We start from the raw sequence: 12,710 nt of genomic DNA on the forward strand, positions 1-12,710 counted from the left end.
TTATTTATTTTTTTTATTTTATTTTATTGTAGTTTTAGAAATTTTAGTCCTTAATCTGAAACACTTGTTTATGTTAGTCGGCAAGGCACCATTTCTAATTTTCATTTAAGTTATATGCCTAATATTTATATTTTATTTAATTTCACCTTTATTTCAAATAACCAATTCTTTTATATTTTATTTGAGTTTTAGTTAATAACAACACTGTTTAAACAATATTAAAACTGTATTTAATGAATATAAATTAGTGCTGTCGAATCGATTAATCGCATTGTAACATAAAAGTTTGTTTATATATATATATATATATATATATATATATATATATATATATATATATATATATATATATATATATATATATATATATATATATATATATATATATATATATATATATATATATATATATATATATATATATATATATATACTTACATACATACAGTAAATACAATATAAATGTGTGTGTGTGTGTGTGTGTAGTGCTGTCAAGTGATTAATCGCGGTGAATTCTATCCAAAATAAGTTTGTGTTTTCATAATATATGTGTGTGTACTGTGTAGAATTATTATGCATATATAAATACTTGTTATATTTATACATGATATAAATTATACAATTATATACAGTATATACATTTAAATATTTCTTAAATATATACATGAATGAGTGTGTATTTTTATACATGCATAATAATTCTACATAGTACACACACATATATTATGAAAACAGAAACTTTTATTTTGGATACAATTAATCGCGATAATCACTTGACAGCTCTCTCTCTCTCTCATTTATATATATATATACATACATACATACATACATACATACATACATACATGCATACATACACACACGTGTGTTTTATGTATAAAAAAACATATATATATATATATATAATGCTTTTTTTTAAATACATAAAACACACATACATACACACATATATATTATACATTATATATATATATATAAAACACAGACACACCTACATATGTGTATGTGTGTGTTTTATGTATAAAAAAATACAAATAATTGTATATATAAATATTAATATAAAACACACACAAACAATCACACACATTATTTATATATATATATATATATATATATATATACATACACACACACACGATATATAATGTATATGTATGCGTGTGTTTTATGTATTAAAAAATATATAATATAAAAAAACACACACGCACACACATTGTATATTTATGTTTGTATGTGTGTGTGTTTTATGTATTAAAAAATATATATAATATAAAAAAAAACACACACACATTGTATATTTATGTATGCATGTGTGTGTTTTATGTATTTAAAAAAAAAAAATATATATATAATATAAAACGCACACACACACACACGTATGTATGTATGTATGTATGTATGTATGTATGTATGTATGTATGTATGTATGTATGTATGTATGTATATATATATATATTTATTATTATTATTTTATAAAAAAAATGTATTATGTGTATTAATATTAATATATTAATATCCTTTCATCAACTTTATTTTAAGGGTTCTGGGTTCTAATTTGCCCCTATATATATATTTTAACTCAAATTGTCGCTGAACATCATTTGATGGATTTCATGAGTGGCCGCACATTTGTTTGCATTTGGTTTTGTAATTTCAGTCTAGCGATGCGCGTCTGAGAGCACAGCAGGAGAGAACATAACCTACTAACAAAACGAAAACTGCTCAAGAACTGGAGATGTGTCCTTCGTATTACATCCACCCCTGTCGAAAGCTGTTTGATAAAGTGCTGGGGACATGTCCTCACCCTAACGACATCTATATGCACACACACACAGATAGACAAGCTTTGCCGGAGGGACACTAGATCCCTGTCTCGGCTCCCACTGTTTAGAACCTGTGTTATTCCCCCCCCCCCCCCCCCCCCCCCCCCCCCCCTTTCTTGGGTTTGAATGGTTGAGGACAAGGGGCACTTTGAAGGAGGCTGAAATTGGCTGTGGTTTGGTCGCAGTTGACAGACTGCTGCTCGGCTCACACTGATCGGCGTCCCCCGTGTGTATATACACCACTTCCCCTTCCCCTCCCCAATCCCACGAGCCCCTGCTCTAGAATTTGGAGAGCAGAGGTGGACTTTAAACAGCGCTGACAATCCTGCTGAGTTTTTTTTCCTGCAACACTGCACTTTTTCACTTTTGGGACACCTCATTTGTACATGTTAACATTCTCTTCTTTTGTCTCCGCTCCCCTGACCTCGACATTAGCATCCGTCAGATAAGCAGAGGAGGATGAAACTGAAGAAGCAGGTGACCGTTTGCGGTGGGGCCATCTTCTGTGTGGCCGTCTTCTCGCTCTACCTGATGCTGGACCGTGTCCAGCACGATCCCGCCAGGAGACAGAGCGCCGGGAACTTTCCGAGGGTGAGTCTGTGATTTCTTGATGAATTCTCTTTGTCCTGGATTACATTTTTTTGCTGTGTTGGTCCGTTTGAATGGCTCCATTTGTCAAAAGCCTTCGGTGGGGTTTTTATTCAGCCTAGCAAGTGTAAAGCTAGTGATGTGACCAATTTGTTTCTGGCTCTGTCTCAAGCTAATTAACTACTAAATTAGCTAGTGAATGACTCGGTGCGTGTGTGCGCGCTGGCTTTTTTCTATCACAAACCAAAGGCTTTTTTAAAATTCAAAAAACCTAATTATTAGAAAAATGTGTTGGTGTTCTTCTAGAAATTGCATGCTGGATGACACATAGTTGATGGTGTGGGAATTAGCACATTTGATGTGCTTCATATCGTAAGCCTCAAGAAAAATAACGCACATTATGCAAATGCAGATATTGTTTGTATTTAAAGCCTGTACTAAATCGTTTTTCAATATGATTGTCAGCGAGCTTTGCACCAGCGAACACTTACAGCTGCTGTGACGCTTGATATTAGTAATACTTGCTAAGGCAAGGGATTTTAACAAACTCCCACTCCTAAGTATTATATGTTAACATGTAACTCATCCCTCACCTTTTGTACTACGGATCTGAATGATGCCTCAAATCATGCAGTTTGTTGGGGAGAGGTGTGATATTATTTTTCTAAGCCATCAGACTTATGATCCGCCTGGGGGATGATAAAATGCCAGACAAATCCCTGAGACATATCTTAGGACAGACCAGAATATCATTTCTTTTGACTTTGTCTATTAAGAAACGCTTCAAATAAATAAGTGCACATAGAAAAACTATATTAGTGCTGTCAAATTGATTGAATCACATCCAGAATAAAAGTTATTTGCAGCTGTATCATACAAATAAATAGTTAAAAAAATCATACATTGTGATTTCTGGATTTTTTTTTTTTTAGATTAGATCTCTCACAGTGGACATGCACCTACGATGACAAATTCAGACCCCTCCATGATGTCTTAGTGGGAGAACTTGCAAAATAGCAGGGTGTTCAAATACTTCTTTTCCTCACTGTATGACGTAGCGTAAGCTTTTAGAACTGCGAGAGGCGTAAAACATTCTCATTTTCATTTGAGTGAACTATCCTTATTTCAACTATAACTATAACCACAACTATAACAACTAAACTTTTTTCAGAGGTCAGATACAAAATAAATATACATTATATAAAAATGACTAATAAACAAAATGTATAGCGGCAACTGAAACAACAATGTGGACAATTAGGCTATACTTGACTATTTATTTCCTCTAATTTCAATCTTCTCATATTATGAGACCGGAAAACCAGTTCGACCACATTTTCGGGGAGAATTGAGCTCCGTGTTTTGCTCACAATGAAGACGGCCTTTGAGATGATTTGAGAAGTGCTCCGATGGTGTGGATGTGGAAGTTAAACATGTTGTGCAGCAACTATTGTATTGCCTAATATTAGCGCACATTTATCTAGGTTAACATTAGAGCGAGCGGCCAAATGAAAAGTCACCTTTTTGTGGTCATTGTTTACCCTCTCGAAATGTTCCCACAGTACTTTGGATTGTCTGCACTGCATATTACCGAATTAACCAGCCGTGATAATGACTTTGCCAATACCTGTAACGTTTTTTTCTTATTAAAATGTAGTCGACCAAACCTCTTCTCATTGACTAACATTTAGTCGGCTATTAGTGGGCAGCCCTATCAGATTTCAGCCATAACTTTACAAATACATTATCGGGAAGAATTTTAATATCGGAATCATGATGGTGAGTTTTGCACCTGCGGACACTACTCAAATTCTCTTTCGAAAAAAGCTAACATTTTGTTTGTAAATGATACTGTAGACATCTTACAGGTTAGCCAGTCCTGTGTGCTTTGGTGTGCCGTCCCCTCTAGAGCGCTCAGGTCAGTCATGTGATGCTGTAGATTGTGGTGGTAGATAGATTACACCTCCATCCCCCTCCTTGTTTTCAGAGCCAGATTTCGGTGTTGCAGAACCGCATCGAGCAGCTGGAGCAGCTCCTAGAGGAGAACCATCAGATCATCAGCCACATCAAAGACTCTGTGCTGGAGCTCACAGATACGGGGGCCATCTCTCCCAGCGGACATCTCCCCTTCCGTAGCGCCAATGGCTCCTGGGTGCTGCCCTTTGATGGCAGGCCCACCTTTCTCTCCGTCAAGCCACTGGATTGCCAGTTCGCACTGGGCCGCAGGAGCCAAACTGACCTGCAGGTGAGAATCAAAACGGCGTCTCAGTGGGTTGGAGTGTGTGTGGAAGGAATCAAATTTAATGCAGTGTTATCTGGGAGAGGATTGCAGTGTGGCTTTGGGATTCACTTGTTGTGGTTATAGCGGTGATACTCTTTTTTTTTAATAGTATTTTTATTAGGATTTTTACATTTTACAAAAAAGCTAAAGAAAAGACACATTTAGAAACTCAACAAATCAATGAATCATAGTATAATAATATACATTATGAATAATTATCATCAACATCAATATATGGTTATATGGTTGCCATATACTGTAAAATTTATCAAGGTTACCCATAATTCCATACCGGACTCTCTCCATGTGCAATATTCCAGTAATATAGGTCAACCAGGTCTTGAACTGAGGAACATCAACGGATTTTCAGAGTCTTAAGGTGATGATACATGGGGCAACTTTTTTGGGCAATATTGCTGGGCAATGTTACAAAGCAATGTTGCTTGGCCACTTTCCCATTGGGAATGGGCAACAAATTTCTATCTGGATACTTTAGATCGTCATGGGCCCTGTTTCTTACCTGGTTGCCTGTTGATGGCAACATTGCCTAGTAACATTGCTCAAAAAGTTGCCCTTTGTATCATCACCATTAGAATGATGCTCAATCATTCCGTAAATAAAGGTACTTTGTACAGAGACATAGTCTGACAGAGAGAAAGAATATCCAAATAATGCAATCTCTGGGTCAGGCTTAAACAGAATAGTTGTGATACTCTGTTTAAGAGTTTATTGGTTATACCTCCCAAGAATTACATCAGTAATCATCACACAGTTTTGAGGCAACTTTTGACTTTGCCTTCCTCCATTTACTCATGTAATAACTAATAGTGATGACTTGTATTTTACAATATGACCATAACACTAGTGACAGAATGACAATTGTAATCTATTATGCTTTGCCGTGGGGCTCAGTGAATCCTACACATAATATACAAGTTAAGTCAACATGATATCAAATGTAAATCAACCCAAACAAACACACCCCTCCCTTCATTGCTTATGAACACATAATGTATGTGTCTTTATTTTTATGTCTTATATCTTGGTTCTGTGAAACCAATATTATTCGCATATGGAGCAGAAACAACGCAATCTCTGCGTCTGTTTTTAGGCCTACCCGCTTGGGTCTCTCCAGCGCTGGAAAGCTTTTCTAATATTAATGCGGGCCCTAAAGCTCTTGCCAGTGATATTCCTCTGACCTTTTCTCTTTTGTAATGTCTCAGCCATCTCTCTTTCAACAATCTTTCTCAAATCTCCCTCTTGCTCACTCTCTCTCCTTCCCCATCATGAGTGGACACGCTCCCTACTGCTGATTGGCTACAAGTGTGTTGTGCTGCTCGGTCCGATCCACTTTTAACAGCACAACATCTTGAATAGCACATTAAAAAAAAAAACGACTTTGTGGAAAAGAATCCGACGGGACTCAGGCAGAATTCATATTCATTGATGAGCTAATGTATTAAAGATTTATTAACGTTACTGTAGTATGAAGCAAGGTGGAGCTGAAAAAGCCGCTGGAGTTATTGCTAATGAGAGATGAGCACAACACACGGCTCAAGAGCTGTGAAGCTTTTATTATGCCACAGACGAGCACTTCCGCTTCTTCTAGTCATGTGTATGTGGGGAAAGTGTTGAAAGTTATGTTATAATGCTACTTTGTGCGTTCACTCGGCGGCTACTATGAGACACTTGTTGCACACTGCAGTGAGCTAGATCGATATTAGGCATGGTAAAACATGGTACTCGCGGTAAATCAAGAAAACCAGATTTAAACAATAAGACTTACTGTGTGTTGAGCTATAACAATGATGACATATGTTGATAAATGTATTCAAACAGTTGCTCACCTGTCTAATAAAACACATAATATATTAAATGTCATTGGTGTTTCCATGGTTTCTACCAAATAAAATCGGAAATCGAGGGTAACGCGGATATGATGTCTTTGATAGGTGACGAACGGACATCGGTTAAAATGGCGTATTTCTCTGGATTTAAACATTGTTGGAAATGTTTGGGGTAATGTAACAAGTTAACAGAATTTATAACATTGTTCTAGTGGTTTTTGGATATTTTAAATCCAAAAATCTTACATATTGTGCCTTTTTAAATAGTATTTTTGGAATCCTCAGATACTTGGAATTTTGAAATATTGTGTATTATTGAGTGTATTAAAAAACATCTACACAAAACACATTTAAGACCTGACATGTTGTGAACAGGCACTTTTCGTCTCCATTGGGTGCATTGTTATTAGGGTTGGGAACCGAGAACCGGTTCTTATGCAGAACCGAAACTGATTTTTGAAAAATACCAGAACCGCGCGAAATTCCTAAGTTTCGGTTCCGAAAACGGTTCTGGTGCAATGTGTGTGCGAAGCGCTGGAAGCGTATCCTTTCATAGCGAGTGACAGCCAGTGTTGCCAAGTCCGTGGTTTTCCCGCTTTCCCCGCTTTCCACTGTTGCCGCGAGCTGTGTTTCATGTCCGCGGGTTGAAGCGATTGTGCAATTGTGTGGGGTTTTTTTTTGTAAAAACCTGGCAACCCTGGCTCACCTCATCATGAATATTAATTACGTTGCCGCTTCCAGGAGTGTAACGCAGTTCAGCACTGAAAGCCCTCGCGCTACACATTTACGGTTTTGCGTCAGATATTTTCTCCTTAACCACCAGCATGGCGAAGAGAAAGTCACAAGTATGGATTCATTTCCAAAGAATGAATGATAATGAAGCAAAATGTAACACATGTGTAAAGTTAATAACATGCAAAGGAGGCTGCACTAGCAATTTGACAAAACATTTGCTACAGCACACAGTGCCACAGGGCTTATACCAGATTTATAGTGAAAGGACTATATATTATATATATATATATATATATATATATATATATATATATATATATATATATATATATATATATATATATATATATATATATATATATATATATATATATATATATATATATATATATATATATATATATAATTTGTCAACCGTTGAGTCACCATGGTTTAGGTAAGCGTTTAAGCACAATTACCTTTGTAATGCTGAATTGCAATTTATTATTTACAAGTTCACTGAATAACTGAATTACTATTAAATTAATATACAACTAATTAATAAATATAACTAATAAATATAATTTATAACTTGGTTTTATTCAGAGACAGAGAGATAAAATGTAATAAGACAATTTCAGGTGTTCATTTGAAAAACAATGTGTTGCAAGAATGGCTTAATTAAAACTGTAATATATGTACAGTACAGGACTTTTTTGACATTGCCAACCTGTAAATTAATTTTAGAGCAAGTATAAACACAAAAAGGATTGTTTGAGTTGCGTATTGTGCCTTTTTCCTTTACCACTATTTGTTTAATAATTTTAATGGAACCGGAATCGGAACCGGAATCGTTAGGCGGAATCGGAACCGGAACCGGAACCGGAAAATTCCTCACGATTCCCAACCCTAATTGTTATACTTCAGGCAGTCACGCCTACACTAAATACAGTTCCCTTGTCATCTGTCATTTATATCAAATTGCCATGAGATGTGGTATTTATCAGGAAGTCCGCACCATGCCCAGTTTTGTGGAAAATTGCTGAATATGTTTATCACATTTTTGTGTCTCCAAGTGGAGGTTCTGAGGCTTTAAAAAAAAAAGATATTTCGATTTTTGAAATGGATCAAGACTGTTCCAGATGAATCAGAGGAATGACTCTGAATTGATTGTTTGGCCATAGATGCTGGATGTATACTCCTTGCTGAACTTCGATAATGTGGACGGAGGTGTTTGGAAGCAAGGTTTTGAGATCACCTACGAGGCCAACGAGTGGGACGACGAGCCCCTGCAAGTGTTTGTGGTCCCTCATTCGCACAACGATCCAGGTAGGGATTGAAACTTCATTCACTCATGTTTGGTGCATTAACCTCTCGTACTGAAGAATTTATGAAGCTCCGGTATAAGTTTTCTTTTTTGACGTGGGTGAGGATTCACTCTACCCAGGCCAAATTTGAAAGAGTCAAGCCTTTAGCTGTGCTGTTGTCCTGCTATCGGATTTCTTGCTACATGCATAATGCATTAGTCTTAAGTGTAACTATTGTTTTGTCATTTCTGTTGGCCATGTAACTGGGACTGGAGTTTCAAAACGGACATAAAAGCACCATAGAAGCATCAAAGGTTTCACTAATTCACCAATAATCTTTATATCTGCCCTAGATTTTCGGTTAACCTCCCACTGGAGAAGGTTTTCATTGAATAAACAAATTAAATTTCTCATTTGGCTTCAGAAGCATATGAGTTGTATGGACCTTTATGTTGCAATGCTCCGATCACATGACTGCTAATCAGAATGAACCCATAATCACTTCCTATTGGTGATCTTTCAACTTGCACGAGAACAAAGCTGATCGATATTTGGATGCAAATCTACTTGAGTATGAGAGGTATGAAGACTATGAACAGCTTGCATAACTGTTATTTTTGATGTTCGCCAACAGCTGAAGCAGACGTGGCGAAATAATAATAATAACGCTAGTTATAAGGAAGGATATATCTCTAAGTCTTTATTAAAAAAAAAAAAATCTGGAGCAAACGCTATTAACAGAAGCAGCTGTTCAGTCTCTCTTACAAGTGCATGTTTCCTTCATTAAAGGAAAAAAGTAATATTACCAACATCCAACACAATAAGGCAGGAAGTGCCATTATAAATACAACAATTCAATATTTAGATATTTATAATGAATTGGTTAATTTAAACTATATTATATAATAATGTATTATATTAAATGAAATGCATGAAAAATAACTATATAGAATATTATAAAAATATTATTATGAATTAATAATAAAAAAAACTATAATACACGTCAAATTAATTTGAACTACACCTATTTGTAAGCGTATTTCCTTATAAACGTGCATTATTGATTCTCATGTTCACAAAGGCTGCATTTATTTGATCAAAAATCATTAAAAACGCAGTAATATTGAGAAATATTACAATTTAAAATTATTTTTCTACCGGATTTTTCAGGATTATTTGATTAATAGAAATTTCAAAAGAACAGCATTTATTTGAAATAGAAAGCTTTTGTAACAGCATGGTTTGGATAATATTTTGTTAAAGACATATTTGCGACCCTGGAACACAAAACCAGTAACACAGGTCACATTTTTGAAATTGAGATTTATACATCATCTGAAAAATGTATAAATAAGCTTTCCATTGATGTTCCATTTGGGGGAGGATAGGATAGGACAACATTTGGCCGAGATACAACTATTTGAAAATCTGGAATCTAAAGGGTGCAAAAAAAATCGAAATATTGAGGAAATCACCTTTAAAAATTGTCCAAATGAAGTATACGCATATTACTACTAATAATATATTTTACATTTTTTACAAAATATCTTCATGGAACATGATCTTTACTAGCCTGACGTCGTCATACTCAATTCTAGTCAGAATATGAGTCTGATGCTGCTCCATTGGGCTGTGATTATGGGGCGTGTTTCAACCGAACCAGGAAAGACCTCAATTGGATAGACCTACAACCAATCAGAGCAACGGAGCGACGCATAGTTGTCAACAGAACTCATCTGCGCGTACGCTGGAAGAAGTAGAAGAAGAAGAGGAGTGTAAACGATCTTTGCCGGTGTTGTAAAAGAATTTAAGGTTACAAGGGGGACTTACCAACACGATCATCATTTCTGAGAGAAATAGTAAAGGTGATGCATATACGAACAAGTTCTCCATTTAGGATTAGAACGAATTCAACCCAAGCGCTCTTTGGTGACGTGGATGATTACGGTACTGTTGATCATCTGTCTATCATCGTATAAAGCCCGCCCTGACAATTTGATTGGTCCGATCAGCTCTGGTTCGAGCATAGTTGCTCCACAACGGATTAAGTCCAGACCGAACTTCCCGAACTCAAAGGTTGTGGGCGGGGCAAAATTCGGCTGGCATCCAGGCTAGATCTTAACTCAATATCCTAATGATTTTTGGCATTAAAAAAAAGAAGATAATTTTGACCCATACAATGTATTGTTGGCTATTGCCACAAATATATAACCGTGCGACTTATGACTGGTTTTGTGGTCCAGGGTCACATTTTATGATCATTTTCGTTCTTTTTTTGAAGTTTAAATTACTTTAAGCAATCTAAAAATGTAAAATTTCAATCTCTCCCATAAAGTTTTCACCCACAGCCCTTAAGTGGATGCATTAATTTTATTTGAGTTGTTGATGCAGCATCCTCAGTCTAACACCTATGTGTATCCGCCAGAGCCGTGCAGGTAAAGTGGGTCAGTTGCTTGGCTTGCGTTTTGCAGCGTTGGCACAATTTGTGAAGCACCTTTAGAAAAACACAATGAGTTTCAACATCACCCACAGGACAGATACGTTAACAAATATGCTTGCGAACCCCTGCAGTTGGCTTTTTTTTTGCAGCGTTATTATTGAAATAACTGTAGTGCTGAATCTAATACTTTAAAGTCAGTGACCCGATTCCCTGTTGTTTTATTGGAGTCTGTAATGTGTCACTGGTCTTTGTGGTGATGCTTGTGTAATGCACATTGTGTAATACTGAAAGCGTTCCAATATATTTCATTCAATTTTCCGCAATTCTCAATGTCTTTCGGACATTCTCCGTGTCAGACACAAAGATCAGCAGTGCCTCTGAATGCTGAACAGGTTGTTCTTTGGGGAATAAAGTGCTGCCAAACGGCTGCTTTCTTCTGTGTGTGTTATCAAAAGAGCATTCGTTTTTAGCACAGATTCTGCTGTCACTTCATTCTGGGGTGGCGGGACTACATCAGATCGGTATGCTCTCCTTGGAGGATTTGAACTGTGATTTCATGCTGCACTTCTTTTGCGACAGGATGGATCAAAACATTTGACAAGTACTACAATGACCAGACCCAGCATATCTTCAACAACATGGTGGTGAAGCTGGCGGAAGATCCTCGTCGGAAGTTCATTTGGTCGGAAATATCATTCTTCGCCAAATGGTGGGAAAGTGCGGATGAACATAAACAAGAGGCAATGCGCAAGTGAGTCATTTAAATTTGTTTATAAATAAACATTCTTTACACTGTTTTTTCTAATGTTGTCTTTGTAATCTATTATTAAAATGTAATTATCTTCTGAAATGATTTTTAATGTTTTTGAAAAGCTTCTTATTCTCATCGAGCCTGCATTTATTTGGTCAACAATACAGAAAAAAACAGTAATATTGTGAAATATTATTACAATAAAAAAATGGTTTTCCATTTTAATATATATAAAAATATAATTTATTTCTATGATGCAAAGCTGTATTTTCAGCATCATTACTCCAGTCTTCAGTGTCACACGATCCTTCAGAAATCATAATTATATGCTGATTTATTATCAGTCAGTTGGAAACAGTTGCTGCTTAATATTTTTTGGAACCTGTGATCCTTTTTTCATGATTCATTGATGAATAAAAAGTTAAAAACAACAGCATTTATTCAAAATATAAATATTTTCTAACAATATAAATCTTTACTATTACTTTTTTCAATTTAACACATCCTTGCTGAATAATATTAATTTCTTTAAAAAAATAACACTCACCCCAAACTTTTGAACGGTAGTGTATATTGTAAAAGATTTCTATTTTAAATAAATGCTGGTCATTTTTTAACGTTATATTCATCAAAGAATCCTAAAAAAAAAAAGATCAACAAAGTTTCCAACATTGATAATAAATCAGCACATTAGAATGATTTCTGAAGGATCATGTGACACTGAAGACTGGAGTAATGATGCTGAAAATTCAGCTTTAAATCACTGGAATAAATCATATTTTAAAGTATATAAAAATTATATATTATATATATTATTATATTATATTATATATATATATAATTTTTTTTATACATTTAATTATTTTTGTTTTGTATTTTTAATCAAATAAATGCAGCCTTGATGAGCATAAGAGACTTCTTTCAAAAACATTAAAAATAGTAATGTTCCAATAGTAATG

General features: G+C 35.3%; 1 protein-coding gene across 6 annotated transcripts in view; it reads left to right on the plus strand.

Annotated features, from left to right (window-relative positions):
* The window catches only part of man2a2 (mannosidase, alpha, class 2A, member 2), a 43,018-nt gene that overhangs the window by 3,135 nt on the left and 27,173 nt on the right, over nucleotides 1-12,710 (plus strand). For all 6 annotated transcript variants that reach the window (XM_079808724.1, XM_079808727.1, XM_079808725.1 and 3 more), the window contains exons 3-6: nucleotides 2,259-2,414; nucleotides 4,399-4,656; nucleotides 8,438-8,582; nucleotides 11,580-11,751. In XM_079808724.1, coding sequence (XP_079664850.1) covers nucleotides 2,283-2,414; nucleotides 4,399-4,656; nucleotides 8,438-8,582; nucleotides 11,580-11,751 — 707 coding nt within the window. In that variant the 5' untranslated portion in view covers nucleotides 2,259-2,282. The remainder of the gene's footprint in view (nucleotides 1-2,258; nucleotides 2,415-4,398; nucleotides 4,657-8,437; nucleotides 8,583-11,579; nucleotides 11,752-12,710) is intronic.

Source organism: Gobio gobio, assembly GCF_949357685.1.
Source record: "Gobio gobio genome assembly, chromosome: 25".
Taxonomy (NCBI): domain Eukaryota; kingdom Metazoa; phylum Chordata; class Actinopteri; order Cypriniformes; family Gobionidae; genus Gobio; species Gobio gobio.